General features: G+C 40.7%; 1 protein-coding gene and 1 pseudogene across 2 annotated transcripts; both read right to left on the reverse strand.

Moving 5' to 3' along the window:
- Positions 1–374: 374 nt before the first annotated feature.
- Positions 375–7,819, reverse strand: LOC149320773 (uncharacterized). Its single transcript, XM_089506018.1, has 3 exons — positions 7,672–7,819; positions 5,304–5,901; positions 375–2,450 (listed from the first exon to the last, which is right to left on the reverse strand). Exons 2-3 carry the CDS (start codon positions 5,868–5,870, stop codon positions 1,746–1,748), a joined length of 1,272 nt encoding a protein of 423 aa, XP_089362144.1. The 5' UTR covers positions 5,871–5,901; positions 7,672–7,819; the 3' UTR covers positions 375–1,745.
- Positions 7,820–8,826: 1,007 nt separating this feature from the next.
- LOC149320774 (uncharacterized) lies at positions 8,827–17,897 on the reverse strand (annotated as a pseudogene). Its single transcript, XR_016279410.1, has 4 exons — positions 17,886–17,897; positions 15,700–16,523; positions 13,479–13,611; positions 8,827–11,719 (listed from the first exon to the last, which is right to left on the reverse strand). The product of XR_016279410.1 is annotated as an uncharacterized LOC149320774 (transcript).
- Positions 17,898–21,345: the final 3,448 nt, after the last annotated feature.

Below are 21,345 nucleotides of genomic sequence, written 5' to 3' on the forward strand. Positions count from 1 at the left end.
CTTGTTGGTAAAGTATGATGGTGGCATGGTAACTAATGCTGCATCTAAAGTGCAGAAATAATGCAGTTTGACACTGCTTTAACTGCTATGTCTCAATGCTATGGAAGTCTGGGATTTTAAGTTTTGTGAGATACTTAGCCTTCTTTGTCAGAGTGCTCTGGTACCACACAAACTACAAACCCCAGAATTCCATAGCATTGAACCTTGGTAGTTAAAGCAGTGTCAAACTGCATTATTTCTGTCGTGTAAATGCAATCTACAAAAGCGTGACAGGCGGGGGAAAAAACATTTTAAGTACCTATACCTTCTCCCTGACCTGTGCTTTCCTCTCCACTTCTACTTGTACACAGCAACATCAAATGCAGATAAGAATCCTCTTTCACTGTTCTTTATTTTTTATATATATATATAAGGTTATATATAAATGCCAATTCCTCAGAGTTCCACAGCACTTTACAACAAATGGAAATAACAAACATAAAAATAAAACAAGCCAAAACAGGAGCTGGCCTTGATAGTCATGGTTTTCTACACAGATGTGGAGTGTAAATTAAGTACAAGTAGTACAGTTGGCCCTCCGTTTTTGTGGTGGATCCATTCTGGAACCCACCCCCCGCAAAAATGGAGGTTTGCGCATATTCAAGATGGTGCGCGTGCCATTGGAAATAGCAGAGGTCTCCACAGAGAGCTGACTTCGTCTGCAGTCAGAAACAGTTGCAGAATGGAAAACCACAAGGGTTGTTGCAGAGTGGAAAACCACAACAAAAACCAAGAGAAGAGGGACTCCAGAAAGTGTTAATAGGACAATAATACTGTGAAAAATATATGGGGTACAAAATCACAGGAGGTTATAGGCAATACAATGGAACTGAATATCACAACCTATAGACAGTGCATTACACAAGACAGTACACAGCTGGATAAAAATTATAAAACAAGAGCAGCTTCAATACTGATCAACAGTATTGAAATCAGATACAGATGAATTGAAGGTGGAGCCATATAAATATCCAAGTCCATCCAAACATCCTTGTGAATAGGTCAAAGAGTCTAGTGCAGTCTACAAATGAGACTTTTTTGGAAAGCATTCTTATCAAGTCTGATGAAAACTCAATGAAATGGCTCCACATTTTGAGAACAGACATAGGTCAGGTCCTCATTTCAGCTCTTTGTACATAACTCTTAGATTATATTTCACTTGTTTGTACTATTCACATAGATGTTTGGATGGATCTGGAAAATTATACGGCTCCAGCTTTCACTAGGGAATTCAATCTCTGATTTTGAGATTAATAGTACTCAAACAGCTCGTTTTATCATTCTTATGTTGCTACATACTTTCTTATAAGTGTTATACAATGTCTATATACTTGTCATTTGTTTGTACAAGGCTTTATAAATTGTGATATCCCGCTACTGTATTGTCTATCACCTTCTGTGGTTTTTCACTGCATTAGTTGTATGTTTTTCACAGTATTTGCTATTGTCCCATTAACACTTTTTAAAATTATGTCTGGAGTCTCTCCTCCATCTACCCCCCTCATTTCTCAAGATACTCCCCTGTTCTCTGTTGTTTGAGAGGGGAAAACTCACTTTACATCACTGCTGGATTTGTCAGAAATATGGGTCTTCATCTAACCCCCCCCACACACACACACACCTTAGCTAAATGGTCATCTGAATTCACCCAAAGAAGGCCTTTGAAACAACTGTGCCCTACTTGTACTGAAGTCGTTTTAGGTTAGTTATGAGTTGTTCATAAAGTAGTTTGCCAGAGTTTCTCTCACTAGGTTCCCATCCTGCGCATCTTCTGGGTATATTGGAAATGTCAGTTGTCCCTCTGGAGCCTGGTCCAATGCAGCTTGGTCTTGGGGCAATGGCTCATCCACCAAAACGTGCCCATGACTCTCGCATAGATTGTGGAGGACAACACACCCCACTACGACAGGGATAATATTCTCTTCTGCAACCTCCAAGCGTGTGGCTAAGCATTTCCATCGTCCCTTCAACCGCCCAAAGGCAAGCTCGGCCACCTTCTTGCAGTCATTCAGGCGGGAGTTGAAAAGTTCTTTAGAAGGGTCAAGGTTGTCAGTGAAGGGAGTCATGAGCCACTTTTTTAAGGGACAGAACACATCGCCCAAGATCAGTGGAGGGATCGCAACATCGTCGATGGTCACTGTAGGATTCCCAGGCACAAAAGAGCCCTGGTCCATTGCATCATACAACATCAGATTCCGAAAGAAGGACGCATTTCCATCTTTGCCACACCAGCTGAGCTCGATATTGATGAAGCGGCCCTTGTGGTCCATTGTGCCTTGCAACAACATCGGGAAGAAGCCTTTCTGACTGATGCTGGTCCCCTTTCGCACAGTGCAGAGGATGGGGATGTGAGTCCTATCCATGATCCCCACACAGTTTGGGAAGCCCATTTCTGCAAATCCTGCCATGACCTTCAAAAATACAAGGAGACAAAATTTAGAAAGAGCATTTCCTTAACACTGATCACTGTCTAGACCAGGGGTGCAAATTGGAAAGCCCATGGACCACATACAGCCTCTCCATCACCATATATGTGACTGCAGGACACACAATCTATTTCTCAGGCCTTCTCAGTGGTTGGTTCCCAATTTGGGAACTCCCTCTCTATGCAGAGGGGCTTGACTGCCCCCTCTTTACTGTCCTGCCAGCTAATGAAAACTTTTTTTATTCCAACAAACTTGGAAGAATTGAATGCAATAGGCTTTTAATACTGTGCTATCTTGGCTGATTTTTCTCTTCTACCTATCAGTGGATTTTTAAACATTTTAATTCGATAGACTGTTTAATTACATTTTAATATCATCTTTATATCAATGTTCTTGATGTTTTTGTTTGTATGCTATTCTCTCCTGGTTTTAACATTTTATAAGCTGTCTTGAATCCCAAAACGGAGGAAAAGACTGGAAATAACAATAACAACAATAATAATATAGGTTGAGTTTCCCTTATCTGAAATGCTTGAGATCAGGTGTGTTACTTTGGATTTTTTCAGATCTTGGAATATTTGCTTATAAACAATGAGATACCTTGGCAATGCGATCCAAGTCAAAGCATGAAATTAATTTATGTTTCATAGACGCCTCCTTATACACATAGTCTGATACACAATGTTTTAAATAATTGTGTGCATGGAACAAAGTTTGTGTATATTGAATAATCAGAAAGCAAAGGTGGCCCTATCACAGCCACCTGTGTGGATGATTTTGGAGTATTTCAGGTTTGGGGATTCTGGATAAGGAAGACTCAACCAATAATAATGTTAATAAGTAACAATATTGCTCAAAAGTGGACATTGAGTAAACAGCTCCAGGAGTAGCAGCCACTATTCGCCCAACCTTGTTTTACCAGAGTACCATGTTTTTAACAGATATATTTAAAGGTATTTAACAGAGATGTGAGGTGGAAAATTCTCCACAGATACTATATTTTCCATGGAATTTTTTTCCACACCATATAACTGTATTTGAGAATGTCCCCCTGAAGTTTTTGTATACATCTGTATATTGTGGGGTTCTCCCAGACCTGCTGATCCTCCTCCTTATACTGCATGAGTAGCACAACTTGGGATACATAAGGGTGGTTCACTTAGGAAAAAGAGCTCACTCTCCAAGGATAGGTGTTGAACAACCAAAACAGAAAATACAGTGGGCCTTTGGTATCCACTGAGGTTTGGTTCCAGGATCCCTCGTAGATACCAACATCCATGGCTGCTCAAATCCCACTAAATACAGTGTCACAGTAAAATGATGTCCCCTATATCAAATGCCAAAGTCAAGGTTTGCTTTTATATATATAAATTCAAGCCATGGATGGTTGAATCTGTTGATAAAGAACCCATGGATATAGAGGGCTGACTGTATCTAGATCATCATTATTGACAGAAGCAGGGGCCAGTGGTAAATTTCAAAGTGCTGGTACTCAACATGACTTTAAAGATTCACACCCGCAAAAACAGTACAAAAACGCAAACAACTATGTCCATCCATATGAAGTGTGAGATCTAGGTTCCAATCCCCACTGAGTCAAAAAGCTTTCAGGGTAGCCTTGGCTCTGGGAGGACAGGATTTGAGCCCCCAAATCCATTTGGTGGCCTTGGGCAAGTCACACTTTCTCAGCACTGTTGTTGTGTGCCTTCAAGTTATTTCCAACTTATGGCAACCCTAAAGTGAACTTATCACGGGGTTGTCTTCGCAAGATGTGTTCAGATGCGGGTTTCCCTTTGCCTTCCTCTGAGGCTGATAGAGTGTGGGTTTCCATGACCGGATGGGGATTGAAACCCTGATCTCCAAGTCCTAGTTTAGGGCTCAAACCACTACACCACATTGGGTCTCAGCCTTAGAGGCCAAATATATTCCCTGGACTGGACTTGTGGAACTGCCCTCTGGAACCCTGGACTGGCTTTTGGTTTTGCTCTATCGGACACTGGACTGGTATTGTGCTTTTGGAACTGTTTCTTTACTGCTGTAAAGCCTTGCTTTTGTTTACCTTTGCCTGGCACACTCTTATCAGCTGTCTGTTGGCAGCTTTTCTGGACACTGCTACTTAATGATTTTGTTAAAAAAATGTTTAAACAAACCACAAGACAAGCCCAATGTCCCTCTCCTCTCAGCTAATGGTGCAGAAGACATGGTTGAGTTTCTCTTGCTGTTTGAACTCAAAATTTAATTAAAAAAAATTTTTTTTAAAGATCCCACCCCACCAGAACACTTTATTTCAACAGATTAAATCACACAGAGTTTGAAAGGGCCTTATAGGTCATTGCACAGGCTCAATCTACCTACAGCATTCCTAGCAGGTACCTGTCCAACCTCTTTTTGAAGACATCTGGAGAAGAAGACTGCACAGCCTCTCTAGGTAATTGGTTCCATTGCCAAACTACTCTTACCATGCATCTGAAGAAGTAAGCTCTAGTCTACAAAAGCTCATGCAACTAGCTCCTTTCTTTCAGTTAATCTCAAAGGTGCTACAAAATCCTTTTGCATTCTTACCCTCAAAAAGTCCCTTCTAATATTGAATCAAACCCCATCCTCCTGTTACTTAAAGCCATTGCATCCAGTTCTACCCTTTGGATAACTCAACAGTAATAATGGTGCAGTGATATATACTGGTGCTTCCTGTTACTTAAAACCATTAACCCCAGTCCTACGCTTTAGGTAACTCAACAGTGATCTAATGGTGCTGGCAGATGAATCCATGCTCATCAAAAAGTGTCAACTCTTTGACCCTGAGAGCTCTTGTTCCATTACATGACTGATCTTTAGTACCTCCTCGGGTTCTTTAAGGGCCACCATCTTCTTTAAGAGAAGCTTCTCAATAGCCAGGCACACTTCAATGAAGACCTCTCCGACGGTGGAACGGCCAACTCCGAAGCGGTCAGCCACCGATCGGTAACACTCAGTAGTGGCCAGTTTCCATAGGGCGATGCCCACCCGCTTTTCCACGCTCAGCGGGGCCCTCATGCTGGTGGTCTGGCGGTGCAGCTCCGGCCGAAGCTCCTCACACAGTTCCAAGAAGGTATCTTTGGTCATGCGGAAGTTCTGGAGCCATTGGTCGGGGTCCCAGGACTCCAGCACCACCCGTTCCCACCAGTCCTGGGTGATCTGGCGAGACCAGAAGCGATGGGGACCAGCGTTGAGCTCTTCTGCTATCAGCCTGGTCTCACTGTCAGGGCAGATATCAGGAAGGAGCTGATGGAGCAGGGAAATGTGGTGAGTCATTACCCTTCGCATGGTGCGCCGAGCCCGGGAAGCAACGCCACCCCGGTGCAAGTGGAGTCGGACCAAGCTGTGGGTTGCCATGATCACCAGGATAATCGCTTCCAAGTTCTCCATGGTCAGCAAAGGCACCAGTGGGAGGAAAAACCTATAATATATACAAATACATATATTTAAAAGGATGGGGAAAACCTACTACTCCACTTCTGAATTTTTTAGGTCACTTTTGTCCTGATATACCTCACCTAAAATTGCTCCAAGGGGCCTAAAACACAAAGAAAGTAAAGAAAGCTATGCAGAACTTCTATAGAAATGTTGTTTTTTTAAAAACCCAAAAAGGAAGGAATCTGTTCAGTCATGGATTATTTTGTACTCTGTTTGATCCCTACATAGCATATAGTAGCCTAGGCTCAGGTTACAATGTGGCAAAAAAGCACTTTTAAAAGGAAGAAATGGAAAGAGAGAGAGACAGGGGGAAAATGCACAACTGGGAGAAGGAAGGAAGGAAGGAAGGAAGGATGGATGGATGGGAGAGAATGGGAAATCAATTAATTTACTAAATACCTGCAACAACAGATCAGATAAGGCAGGGTTTTTGCAAGTTACAAGATATAAAATTTCTAATATATGCAAACCTTGCAAGCAAAATCAACTCAGATGGAGTCAGGTGCAGATTTTGCAAAGTAGTTTTCAACTGTTTGGTCCCTAAATGGCTTAAGTAGCCTATGACCAGCTTAAAACTTTGCAAGAAAGCCCTTTAAAAAGGGAGAGTTGGAAGAGAAGGGGAGAAAAGAAGAATGGGAGAGGATGGGGAATCAATTCATTTACTAAATATCTGCAACAATAGACCAGAGCAAGATTTCTAACATATGCAAACCCTGCGGGCTAAGATTAAGTCAGATGCAAATTTTGCAATGCAGTTTTCAATTGTTTCTTCCCTAAATAGTTTAAAACAGCCTAGGGAACAGGTTAAAATGTGGCAAGGAAGCACTTTTAAAAGGATAAACTGGAAGAGAATGAGAAAGGGAAAAATGCACAACTGGGAGAGGGAAAGAAAGAAAGAAAGAAAGAAAGAAAGAAAGAAAGAAAGAGGGAAGGAAGGAAGGAAGGAAAACTGGGGAGGTTAGGGAATCAATTAATGTACTAAATATGTGAAGCAACAGATTTCCAGTATATAGAAACCCTGCCTGCCAAATCTGCTCAGATTAAGTCAGATGATGCAAATTTTGAAATTAACAAAGTTTGGTCCCTGTGTAGTTCAAAGTAGCCCGGGATCAGGTTGAAAAGTGGCAAGAGAGCACTTGGAAAAGGGAGAAGTGGCAGAGAAAGGATGGAAAATCAGTTAATATACTAAATATCTGCAAGGACAGGGAAATAAGGTGGAAAAGAAAGAGAGAGAAGGAGGTGGAAAAGGCAAGGAAGGAAGAGAGAAAGAGAGAGATGAAAAGAGGTTGGCGAATCAATGTACGAAATAGCTGCAAGGACAGGGAAATAAGAAGAGAAAGAGAAGAAGGGAGGAGAAAAAAGGAAGGAAGGAAGGAAGGAAGGAAGAAGACGGGGAACCGATTAATATCATAAATAGCTGCAAGGACAGGGAAATAAGAAGAGGAGGATGAGAAAGAAAGGAAGGAGGTGAAAAAAGTAAGGAAGAGAAAGAAAAAAAGAAAGAAAGAAAGAGAGGGAGGGAGGGAGGGAGGAGTTGGGGAACCAATTAATATACTAAGTATCTGTAATTACAATAAGGCGGGGTTCCTGCAAGGCACAGATTACAAGATTTCTAATAACAATAGTAATCATAATCATAATCATAATATCCAATAGAGATGGCAGCCCTGCTGGAAGCCAAGCCAGCTGAGGTCAAGCAGCTAATGCCAGTTTCCCAATGCAGTTTCCAACCTGGCAGCAAAAGAAAGCCAACCTTGCAGCCTGCTTTTCCCTCCCAGCTGGATGAGAACCAAAGGGCTTTCCTTTTAATGAAGGAGGAGGGGGCGCAGTCCCTGGGTCTTTATGCCTTCTTTCTTTCTTTCTTTCTTTCTTTCTTCTTCCAAGAGGGAGAGCCCCTCCCTCCTCCCACAAATAGATTTGAAAAGCCTTAAGGGTTAAAACGATAGAGACTGCGGGTCCTAGAACGCCTCCAGCCCAACCAGGAAGCGCAGCCACAGCGACGAGCGGGATGCGTGCGTGATGACGTCATGGGGGTCTGTCTCATTATTGGACTCTTTGGCCAGGAATAATTATAAATAATGAAGAAGGAACTGAAAATTAATAATAATGTTTTAAAAATGCAAATGAGGGAAGTCTGAGAGCTTTACTCCAAGAAAAGTTGGGCTGGGCTCTTGGGGGGGGGTCTAAAATAGGAACCCTGCATTGGTTAAAATGGTAGAATCTGAGATTCCTAGAGAGGCTCAGTACGGAAGGCTGGTTATGACGTCATTTCCTGTCCATTCTAGGGACAAAATGGCGGCTGACCAAAGGGGAGAAAAGGGGGGGGGGGAGAGAAAGCAGAATTAATGCAGTTTGACACCACTTTTACTGCCATGGCTCCATCCTATGGGATTCTGGGATTTTTAGTTTGCTGTGGCACCAGAGCTCTCTGACAGAGGCTAAATATGTCTCACCAAACTACAAATCCCAGGATTCCACAGCATTGAGCCACATGGTAGTTAGTGGTCTCAAATTAGCTTATTATTTCTGCAGTTACTGAAAGATGGTTTGCAGGGCTTTTAGAAAAGTAAACTGTAGTCAGACTTCAGAAATAATGCAGCTTGACTACATTGCTTTAAGTGCCCTTGCTCCATGCTGTGGGATTCTGGGATTTGTAGTTTTGTTTTTAAATATATTTTACTAAATGTAAAAATTAAAGAAAAAACCAGTACAAATAAAAACATACATACATAAATACAAATACACAAACCGATAAACAGCAATAGAAATGAAGGACTTCCAAATCCATTTGACTTAATAATCATAGGTTTTATTCCGCCTCTCCCCTTTGGATAGAAGAGGAGGTTACAACAATGATACACAAATAAAAATACACAATTACATACATAACAATACAAACATCTTTATACCCATTCTTAAAACTAAACCACATAATTATAAAACAACATCATTATAAAATACAGATAAAATCTCTTTAAAAAATAGAGGGAGGGAGACATCTTGAGGCAGACATTGAGCAAAGAGGGATATATCTTGTGTTATCTTTTTTTGCTCTCACTTTAAATGTTGAAGCTAAATCATCATCACACTTATCAATGTGCGACTGGTACTTTTTTCTGTCGTCGGGGGATTTGTAGTTTTGTGAGGCATTCAGCCTTCTCTGATTTTGTGACCAATTCAATCAGAATTCTTTACTCATATTCAATTCAGAGTGATATTTATTTATATATGGCAAATATTTGTAAGACTATTTTTTCTGTAAGGGCCACACCCTCCCAAAATAATGTCCAAGAAATTAATAAAACAAGTGTATATTGAGCCGATCCCACAAGTCTGCTACACAACAAAATAGATGGATGACAATGCTGCTTTAGGCACCAATGCTCTTATAGAAATGCAGCTGTTTTTAAGGACTCTCCTGAAAGATATGCAATGAAGGGGCCAGGTATATGTCAAATGAAAGAGCTCAGTAACTATAGGGCCATCACTAAGAGAGGTCTGTTTCCTATTGGCCAACCTAACCAATTTCGTAGGAAGCGCATCAGTTGTATCTTCATTGCTGAACCTGACTTACAGGCAAAATTGTACAGGTGAAAGTGGTCTTTAAGATGACCTATTCACAAACCCTTTGGGGCTTGAAGGAGGTTAATACCAATAGATCTACAGTCATCTTTCATAAATTTGAAGGCACGTAGCCATGCTAGGCTGTTGCAGAAGCAACAGCATAGTCACACTTTAAAGATTGACATATTTTGGCAAAACATTTATAGACTGCAACCCACTCCTCCAGACATGGCAAGCTGAGGAACAGAAATGCAAAAGGTAAAAACACAGAATTTAAAAAGCCCTCAAAAGTATCATCAGCCCATTCTGGGCAGTTACGTTTCTCTCACCGTGTTTTGGGTTGTATTATGTGACAGCTGCAGAAACTGAAGAGTTTATTCAGGAACAACATGAGACCTCATAACAGAGACATGGATACAGGAACCAGGTCCAGTTTTGACAAACCAATTCTATCCCCCTGTAAACATGAAACCAATAATATCACTCATAACATCAAGGATTTATTCACCTGCTCTTCTTCCAGCGTGTTATATGCCACCATCTACCAACCATGCCCTGCTGAATTTTACAGAGGACAAAAGAACCAAAGGAACATAAAGCAGATATTAGAAATGGCAGCATTCAAAAAACCAGATGGGGAATTATTTAATCCTTCAGATATCTTTGCAGCTCTTAGGTGACCGTTCTTGACAAAAAGAAAGCCCTTCAAAGAGAGAAACAGCTGAATAACAATTTATCAAGATGGTCAGACTCTATGTCCTATGGCTTCAATGGAGAGTTGTTTTCTTTTGTTGGTTTTTTTACCATACTAGAGATGCTATTCAGAGCATTTATGCAGGGATGGCTCATATTTCCTCCCAGGTTTTTGTTTATTTAATACCCATTTTTCTGTCACCTTTAATTTTTTCCCCTCCATTTCTATTCCCTCTGACTTTTCTAAGCACAACTGTCCACTCAGAGTTCACACAAAACAAAGGTGGGAATCATGCAACTCTCCAGATGTTGTTGGACTTTAACCTCCAGTATTTCTCACCATTGGCTATGTTAAACTAGGGCTGCTGGGATCTGCAGTCCAATCTTTGGAGGATTGCATAATTCTCATTTCTGATCTATAGGTTAGTCTCTCTCATTCAGGAATTGGACACTTTGCATCACCATGTATGTGCTAATGTTGTGTATTTATGCTAGGAGGGCCTTCTCATCTCTGAACAACTGTTTCTTAAACAGGGAGATAACACTGGATAACTATAATTAATGTTTGTACCTTTTCATCTCACGAAGTAAGCTACAGTCCACAAAATCTTATACAAAATAAAATGTGTTTGTCTTCGATCTGCCACTATCGGTATATTTGATATCACTATGATTTTTTATAGAATCATATGAGTAGTTTGTTATACACATTTATATCCTTTCTCTCCAGTGTGCATTTTTTTCATGTTTGGCAAGGTTTCCTTTCTGGCTGAAGCTTTTTCCACATTGCATGCACATAAATGGTCTCTCGCCAGTGTGGATCCTCTCATGTATCATAAGGTTTCCCTTTTGGTTGAAGCTCTTGCCACACTCAGAGCACTGAAATGGTTTCTCCCCTGTGTGAATTCTCTCGTGGACAGCAAGGTTGGAGCTATCCGTGAAACCTTTTGGACACCATGCACACTTAAAGGGTTTCCTCCTTGTGTGAATTTTCTCATGTCTCATAAGGATTCCTCTGTGGCTGAAATGACGACCACATTCTGAGCACTTATATGGTTTCTCCACTTTGTGAATTCTCTCATGTGCAGTGAGGTTGGAGCTGTTAGCAAAGCTTTTCTCACACATGGAGCACTTGTATGGTTTCTCTCCCGTATGTACTCTCTCATGCTTCCTCAGAGCTCCTTTATCACGGAAAACTTTCCCACACTCTGAGCATTTATACATTTTTCTTCCTCGTCGGGATCTTTCAGGGACGCCAAGGTCTGTGCTCCAACTGAAGTTTTTCCCAGGGAGGTGGATTTCTTCATGTGTTTTGACTCCTGTTAGAACAAATGTACTTACAACACCAGGAAGCACTTTATCCATCCTCTTATGTAGATGGACTACTTGGTCATCTGCTAGTCCCTGCTGACTCCCATAACTAATTCCTTCTTCATAACACTGTCCAATCTTGCTTCTTCCATGCAATATATCCCTTGATTCCAACTGTTTTAGACACTCTTGCTGAAAGCTGCCTTCCTTATTGTCAAGGATCTTTTTTCCTCCTGCACAAAAACACCCCAACAACCCCCAAACAAAGAAATGTTATAGATGTGTCCACCTTATGGGAATAGCCAGTGGTCAGTGGAACTGAACCAAGATATTAGCCCTACCAAGTAGGAGCCGGACCTGGATTGAGTCCCTAGATTGTAAGGAACCATACAAAGTCTTTGGCCAAAGGATTCACAGAAAAACAGAAATGCTTTCAGTCAAACCTACTCGCACCAAGGTCTCCGATGGACAAATTTTATTTCACAATGATAGCATTTTATAGAGGACACATAGTTAAACAAATGGGGCAAAAACAGCTTGGGACATGGTGGCTTAGCAGTTAAGACACTGAGTCTGAGAACTGCAAGGTTGGCAGGCCAGGAGTTTGAGACTCAAGCGCCACATGATGGAGTGAACTCCTGTCACTAGTCCCGGCTTCTGCCAGCCTACCAGTTCAAAAGCATGTAAAGCGCAAGTAGATAAATTGGTAGTACTTCGGTGGGAAGGTAATCATGTTCTGTGTACCTCAGTGTTTAGTCATGCTGACCATGGAGTTGTCTTGGACAATGCTGGTTCCTTCGCCTTACTAACAAAGAAGAGTCCCCAACACACACACACACACACACACACACACACACACACACACAGAGTCAGACATGACTAGACAAACTTGACAAAGGGGAAAATGGTTTAACCCCCCTTCTTAATAATTTTGTTTTGTTTTTTGGTTACACACACACACACACACACACACAATTTTTATTAGTTTCACAAACATTAAAAATAACATTTTGCAATTAAACACATCATTTGATTCCAAAAACAATTTACTTACCATTTTTTGGGTGCCATATTAATCTTTCCACTTCCTTTCAAGGGTAAAATAGTAGCAGTGCATACTTTTTTGACTTCCTATCTCTTCAAAGTCTGTGTATCAATCTATGTTTACAGTACTTTCTATTTGAGTCCATGTTTCTTTGTCTCTAAATGTTAACACTCCTTCTTTCTCTTCAGTTTCTATCTGCTACATGATCATATTCCTGTATAGACCTATAAAATCTTTTAAAATATTATCTCATCTTTAATCAAAGGTAATGCCGGCAAAATTACCTTTTTCCTTCTTTAAAAAAATCATCAAAGCTTCCAGTTTTTTTGGAAATCTCCCAAAGATTTTTTCTTAATCAAATAAGATAATTTGTCAATTTCTAGAAAATCATAAAGTTTCAAAATCGACATATCTATGTCTGGTACTTCATTGTTTTTCCAATAAGCCGCATATATCACTCTCGCTGCACATATCATATGAAACAAACGTTTTCTGTATTTCCTTTCCAATTGTTCATCCTCAGTTTTTTTTTTGGTTACTTTCAATTAATGTGTTGAACTACACCAATATAGGATTAAATCAGAAAATTATGTCACAAAAGGCCGTTCATATGTTATATGCACTGGCTTAAATAATAATTGTTCTTTTAAAAAGTGCTCTTTCAAAGCAAGTTGTTTTGGTTGAATTGAAGGGCTTGCTTCCAAATTGCATAAAATAAAGTGATTAAAAAGAAGCAACTGACATGGATATTCGTCTGACAACAAACAATAAACTGTTAAAGTTAAAATATTTAAATTGAAACAGCCAATTTAGTTTGCCCTAGAAAATACCAGCAAACCTTTTGTGCCCCTAAAAGCAAGCAATTCTCACAAGATTGCAATGCACACAGCTCAATTCCCATGACTCCGCAATGGCTGAAACAACAATCAAAAACAAGGCACCCTTACCCGATGAGCTTTCTTCTTCATCTTCCTCTGCCTTACAGATTTGCTTTTTCCAAGAATCAGGTTGCAAAATATGACCCGCCTCAGAGGAATCTACATCTGTTGCCACTTTCAATGGCTGCTGAGATGCTAGAACCTGCAGAAAGAAAACGGTTGTGGACCAATACTGCTTCCCAGACAGGTTCCCACACAAGTCCCCAACTAAATGGAGAATACACACTCACACTATCTAACTCCCCAGTGCCCTCAGCTGAAATAATCCAGTTCGACACCACTGTAACTCCCATGGCTCAGTGCTATAGAATTCTGGGATTCCTAGTTTGTTGTGGCACCAGGGCTCTCTGACAGAGAAGGCTAAATATCTCACAAAACTACAAATCGCTATAATTCCATAGCGTTGAGCAATGACAGTTAAAATGATGTCAAACTGGATTATTGCTGCAGTGTGGATGCAGCCAAAGTCTGAAAGACAAATTGTCATGAATCCCTGTTGAGACAATAAAAATCTAGTTTAAGGGTGAAAGCAACATACGTGTTTTAACATTAATGCACTCCTGATAACCAGGTAATCTGTATTCCTGCCAATGAGAGCCATAAATCTAACTTTTTTGTCATGATGTTCACAAGGTTTATAATTTCTGTCCATTTCTCCCTGCTGTAAGGGAAAACAAGTTGTTTGTTCTCTGAGGATGCCAGCCACAGATGCTGGCGAAACGTCTGGAATAAACTCTTCTAGAACATGGCCATACAGCCCGAAAAACCCACAAAAAACTAAGTTGTTTGTCTGTTTGCAGATTATTCTTTCTGCATTTGTTCATCCCACAGTATTTGAAGGAATTATTTTGCACAGTAATACACATGTTCTTTTACTGCATGGAAACCATGGTTTCTGTTTAAAAAAATAAATCAACCAGTCACCACATTTTGGACAGAAAAACCATGCAGAATAAATTGCCTGGAACATATTGGGATGTGTGAATGCCAGCAAAAGACAGCAGAAAAGTCTTGTTGTCACGTTTTTCTTTCTTCCAACCAGATTTTCATCTGTGGCTGCATCCACACTGCAAAAACAATTCAGTTCGATACCACTTTAACTGTCAGTGCTAAATGCTATGGAATTCTGGACTTTGTAATTTTGTGAGATATTTAGCTTTCCCAGTCAGATAGCTCTGATGCCACAACAAACTACAAATCCCAGGATTCCCATAGCATTGAGCCATGGCAGCTAAAGTGATGTCAAACTGGACTATTACTGCAGTGTGGATGCAGCCAGTGTTATCAGTTGGGAAACAACAATGCACAGTCTCTTCATCCCGCTGGGGAATCAAAAGATGTCAGAACCAGACTCTGGTCTCTTAGGAAAGGAAGACCTCATCTGGAATATGATGCATACAGATCTGGGTACCACAATTTAAAAAGGGTGTTGACATGCTAGATATCCAGAGGAGGGCAACCACAATGGTGAAAGGCCTGGAAACCATGCTTGTGAGAAGAGGGAGCTGGGTATGTTTAGCCTAGAGAACAGAAGGTTAAGAGGTGATAGAATAGCCCTGTTTAAGTAAGCCCCGTCTAATTAAAAAGATTGTTTGTACAGCGCTGTGTAAATTTACAGCGCTTTATAAATAAAAGTTAATAAATAATAATAATAATAATAAGTATTTGAAGGGATGTCAGACTGAGGATAGAGCAAGCTTGTTTTCTGTTGCTCCAGAGAATAGGACACAGAGCAATGGGTTAAAATTACAAGAGATTCCGCCTAAACATTAGGAGGAACTTCCTCACAGTAAGAGCTATTCAACAGTGGAACACATTTCTTTAGAGAGTGGTGGAATCTCCTTCTTTGGAGGTCTTTAAGCAGAGGCTGGATGGCCATCTGTCAAGGATGCTTTGATTGTGTCTTCCTGCATGGCAAAAGGTGGTTGGCCTGGATGGCCCTTGTGGTCTTTTCCAAATGTATGATTCTGTTCAGAGATATAGCCACGTTAATCGGCAGAATCAGTATGTAGAGGGATCTTGTAGCACCTTTGAGACTAACAAAAAAAGAAGTTGGCAGCATGAGCTTTCGTAGACTTAGCTCTGAGGAAGTAGACTGAAATCTATGAAAGCTCATGCTGTCAATTGCTTTCTTCAGTAGTTAGTCTCAAAGATGCTACAAGATGTCTCTATATGATGCTATGATTCTATTAATTAAGTCTCTTGGAAATAACAGCAATTAATGCCTCACCTGTTCCGGCATATTTGTGGTGGTCTCTTTCTCCTTTACCAGGAAACCTTCCGCCAGGAGCACTGCCTGGGCGCAAGTTTCTGGACCCTGTGCCCTGACACAACTCTGCATTTCTTGAGGCAGGACAGTCAGGAACTGTTCCAGGATGAGCAGCTCCAGGATCTCCTCCTTCGAGCGTCTCTCAGTCCTCAGCCACTGGCAGCAAAGTGCCCTCAGCCGACTGTAGACACCCCTCGGCCCTTCTCTTTCCTGGTAGCACAACTGCCGGAAGTGCTGGCGTTGCTTCTCCCTCATGAGAGCTTCTCCATGCAAAATGGTTGCCTTGACCTTCCTGTAGTCTCCCCTTTCTTGGGGGCCGAGGCTGCGAAAGGCCTCTTCGGCTTTTCCGCTGAGGGCCGGCAAGAGGAGAGTCGCCCACTTGTCCCGAGGCCACTGACACGCCAACGCAACTTGCTCAAAGGAGGCCAGGAAAGCCTTGGCGTCATCCCATGGACTGGACTCCTCTGGTGATGGTGTGTTGCCCCATCCCGTGTGGGGGGCCTGCAGGGTCTTCAGGAACTCCTGCCATTGGGCTTCCCAGCGTTCCTGCAACCCTTCCTCTGGTTCATGTTTGACACGCTCTGGAGACGCCGCCGTCTGTAACTCTCCAAGATTTCCAACACGTACCACATGAGGGGCTTCAGCTTCCTCCATCTCTGCCCACAGTGTGACAGTGGAGGTGTTTTCCTCCCTGCTTTTCAGCTTTGGAGTCTCTGCTTCCACCTTTTCCATAGACATGTTCACTGCCTCACTCAAGGTCTCCATCGCTCGATCCAAAGGCTGTGCTGGAAAAAAACACTAAATTGTTTTTTAAAAAAACAATACAAAACAAACCCACACATCCTATTGTTTCTGACTGATGGCAACCCTAAGGTGAACCTATCATGGGACTTTCTTGTCATGGTTTGTTCGGAGGAGGTTTGCCATATTTCAGTGAGTTTCACTGCCGAACTGGGAATCGAACCCAGGTCTCCAAAGTCTTAGTCCAACACTCAAACCACTATCCTACACTGACTCTCATGTGTAAAATTAAAGTCTGTTCTAATAATGTAAAATTGTCAATTAACTGTTAAAGTTAAATTCAAACAGTCACTGTTTTTTGTGGGTTTTTCGGGCTATGTGGCCATGTTCTAGAAGATTTTCTTCCTGACGTTTCACCAGCATCTGTGGCTGGCATCTTCAGAGAACAAACAACTTGTTTTCCCTTACAGCAGGGAGAAATGGACAGAACTTATTCACCTTATGAATATGATGACAAAAAAATTAGAGATTTATGGCCCTCATTGGCAGGAATACAGATTACCTGGTTATCAGAAGTGTATTGATGTTAAAACACTTGTTGCTTCAGTCTCTGAAGATGCCAGCCACAGATGCTGGCGAAACGTCAGGAAAAAACTTTTCTGGAACATGGCCACATAGCCCGAAAAACCCACAAAAAACTATGGATGCCGGCCATGAAAGCCTTCGACTTCACGTTCAAACAGTCACTGTTTATCCAGTAAGCGGTTTGGAAACTAGTACCAATAGCGAGCTATCTTATAAACATAGCCTGAAGTTAATATTATATATAATTTAAAAATAATGTTGTATTTAATACACTCATTGATATTGTATGTTATGATGTTGTGCACAAAATGACCTTTGTGTATGTACACTGAACTGTCAGAAAGCTGAGGTGCCACTCTCTCAGCCACCAAGGTGGGCAATTTTGGATTTTGGAATATTTGCCTATACATCATGGGGTCTCTTGGAGAGATGAGACCCAAGTCTAAACATGACACTGACTCATTGGTGTTTCCTATACATATAACCTGAAGGTGATTTAAGGCACAATATATATTTTAATACATTTGTGCATGAAACAAAGTTTGCATACACTGAACCCTCAGAAAGCAAAGCTGATACTATCTCAGCCACCCAGGTGGGCAATTTTGGATTTTGGATAATTTTGGATTTCAGGATTCTGGAGCAATAATTGAAAAAGCATCTGAAAACCACAACATTGTCCCTGGATTTGTGTGGCTTTTTAAAATCCAAGCAATGCCCCTCTGCTGCATCTCTCCATGCCAGGCAGGCACTGCATCTCCCCAATGTATTTTTACCCTCTGGTCTATTGCAATAAATAAACAATGTAGAGAAATCCCTACCAGAGCAAAAAGACCAGGCGATTCCAGGCGTAGCTTTTGCAAATCTGTTTACAGCCAGGAGGGTTTTTGTGAAAAACCCAAGCCCTTTTTTGACTTTGTGTCCCTTTCATTTCCGGTTCTCATTCGACTCCTCCACTTTGGAGGAGAGTGGCAGGCATTGCAAGCCATCTTTCTAAAACCAAATAGCTAAGCTTGGAATGAAACTTTGTCATTTTAAAACACCACAACATATGTGTGTGTGTGAGAGAGAGGTCTCTAACCTCATGCTTTTTCAAAAGTTTTGAATAATTTTTTTGTAATTTGTTTTGTATGCCGCCTTTCTCCCAGAAGGGACCCAAGGCGGCTTACAGATAATTTTGTTTTTAAAAAACACACTACAATATTATTTTCAAGACAGTTCAAATCCCCTTGAAACACAATAAAAGAAAAGAATGCCTTAAGGAAACAGAAAAAAATAAAATCAAATACAATTTGAATAACACCAGAATTATTTCTACAGAGAGAAGTGGTAAAAGAGAAAGGAAGCGTTCGCACTGAAAAGACCGAAGTGAGGGAAGGATCCATTAACTGGACAGAATCATATATAGAGATATTATGGTTATCTAAATTAATTGATATCAGTGAAATAACAGAGATAACAAAGGTACATAACCACAGCCGAGATGTTTAGGTAAAGGAATATAGACAGATCGCCATTCAAAACACAAAGAAATGGAATAAGAAAAAAATATTTATGTCATAAAAAACAAAATTATTTAATCAAAATTATTTATTTAAGACAATCCCCTAAAACCAGTATAAAAAAATATAAAAATATTCAAAATTAAAAGGCATGACTAAAACACACATATTCCTTAAAAACCACCCTGGCATGATTATATATTAAACACCTGCTTATAGAAAAACGACGAAGGGCCTCCTGTAGAGTTTCTCTTATTCGAAATGCTTGGGACCAAAAGTGTGTGGGATTTTTCCGCCCCCGGATTTTGGAATAATAGCAAAGCCTTTGACAGCATAGACTACAAAAATCTATGGAATTTGTTGTGGTTGTGCTCTGGGAACTGTAGTTTTGTGAGCCTTTTAGCCTTCTTGGTCAGAGAGCACTGCTGCCACAATAAACTACAGTTCTCTGGATTCCCTAGCACTGAGTCTGCAATGGGTTTTGGGTCTTATTCTGTTGGGAAAGTAAAGTGGGAAGAAGGATACTTGGAAGACCTATAGATTATTTTAGCTTTCGTAGATTACATCATGCATCCTCGAATAAACTGGTGACATCCAAGTTTATTAAAGCTTTAGGCAGATAGACTGCATGCATAGATGCCGGGCAGAATGAGAATGAAAAGTAAATTCACGGAGAGTGGCAATTATATTATTAACTCTGGTGTTACACCAAATGGTAACAAATTTCTTTTGGAAGATTCAGAATTATAATTATAACTTTATTTTTTGAGCATCTTTGTCTTAAAAAGCAACTCTGGGACACTACCACAGAAAAGGCCCATCTCTGTGTTGCTGCCCTATGGGAATCCATTGAATGCGGGGATGAGATTACTTCTCTTGAAGACTAGTGACCAGGAAACCTTTGACACTACACAGTTACAGCATTATCGTTCCACTTTAATTGCCATGGCAGTTCCTATGGAATCCTGGGATTCGTAATTTGGTGAAGCTCTAGCACTCGCTAGTTCTGAATTCTGTCACACTGTCCCAGCACCGTTGTTGTGTGCCTTCAAGTAATCCCCAATTTATGGTGGCCCTATCATGGGGTTTTCTTGGCAAGATTTCTTCAGAGGAGGTTTGCCGTTGCCTTCCCAGAGGGCAACATACCTAAAAAACTATCAATATAATAAGCTTTTACAACTCTGTATAAATAAATAAAGATTAGAGAAGATAGCCAAGGAAATATTACAAAATTTAGAGTTTATTAGAAAATAGATATAGTCAAGATGTAGCTAACAAAATATAGAATATTACAGAATAGATAAAAAGGATAACAAAGGAAATTATAAATATCATTCTCATGCATAAGAAAGGAAGAATTGTTTTAGTTAAATGCCTGGGCAAGATGTTTAGTTTAGTTTGTAAGATGTTTAGTCTAATTAAGTCTGTTAGTAAAGAGTAAGTGTTTTAGCTAGGGTATAGGTGATTGGTTTGTTATTTGTAAGATAAATTTAAGTTTATTACTAATATTATTGTTTTTTTCTTTTACTTCTTGTTGTTTTGTGTTGTGTTGTTGTGTTTCACTATGTGAATTCTCAATAAAAATTTATTAAAAATTAAAAAAAAGAAGTTCCTTCTAATGTTGAGGTGGAATCTCTTTTCCTGGAGCTTGCATCCATTAATCCAGATTCGATTCTCTGCAGCAGCAGAAAACAAGCTTGCTCCATCCTCAATGTGACACCCCTTCAAAGCACTCCTGACAGATGACCATCCAGTCTCTGCCTAAAAACCTCCAAAGAATGAGACTTCACCACACTGTGAGGGAACGTCTTCCATTATTGAAAAGTTCTTACTGTCAAGAAGTTCTTCCTAATGTTCAGGTTTTTGGATGTTACTGCATAGAATCATAGAATTGGAAGAGATCCCAAGGGCCACCCAGTCCAACCCCATTCTGCCATGCAGGAACTCCCAATCAAACATCCTCCCCCCTCCCCCCCCCCCCCCCCGTAGTTTGCATCCATTGCTCCAGGTCCTGGAGCAACAGAAAACAACCTTGCTCCATCCTCAATAACACATCCCTTCAAATATACAAACAGGGCTATCATATCCCCTTCTCTTCTCCAGGCTGAACATATCCAGCTCCCTACGCCTCTCCTCATAAGGCATGGTTTCCCGACCCTTCACCATTTGGTTGCCTTCCTCTGGACAGGCTCCATCTTCTCAATATCCTTTTTGGATTGTGGTGCCCAGAAATTGACACAATTTTCCAGGTGAGGCCTGACCAAAGCAGAATAGAGGGGCACTATTACTTCCCAACACTCCAGGAATTCTTCTTTTTCCATGTTATTTCTGCCCCTAGTACCACATTTTTTGCTATAGAAATAATACTCAGGAACATGTCTCCTTTGTTGATCATAGCATACTTACAGTGTTGGCGCAGCCTGGAATTGCTGTTTGGCCACCATAGCATACTGTTGACTTATGCTTAACTTAATTTACATGCTCTGCTGTTAAGCCATCTATCACCCATTGTGTATTTGCATATCTGTTATTCCTACCTGGATATAATACAGGTCGAGTCTTCCTTATCCAGAATTCCCAAATCCGAAATATTCCAAAAGCCAAAGTTGTCCAGATGGGTGGCTGAGACAGTGACACCTTTCTGATTGTTCAATGTACACAAACTATGTTTCATGCAAAAAATTGTTAAAAATATTGCATATGTAATTACATTGGGGCTATGGGTATATTTGTTGTTTGTTGGTGTGTGCCTTCAAGTCATGTCTGACTTAGCCAATCC

Source organism: Sceloporus occidentalis, unplaced genomic scaffold (assembly GCF_023333645.1).
Source record: "Sceloporus occidentalis isolate IW3139 unplaced genomic scaffold, rSceOcc1.0.p SCAF_1, whole genome shotgun sequence".
Classification (NCBI taxonomy): domain Eukaryota; kingdom Metazoa; phylum Chordata; class Lepidosauria; order Squamata; family Phrynosomatidae; genus Sceloporus; species Sceloporus occidentalis.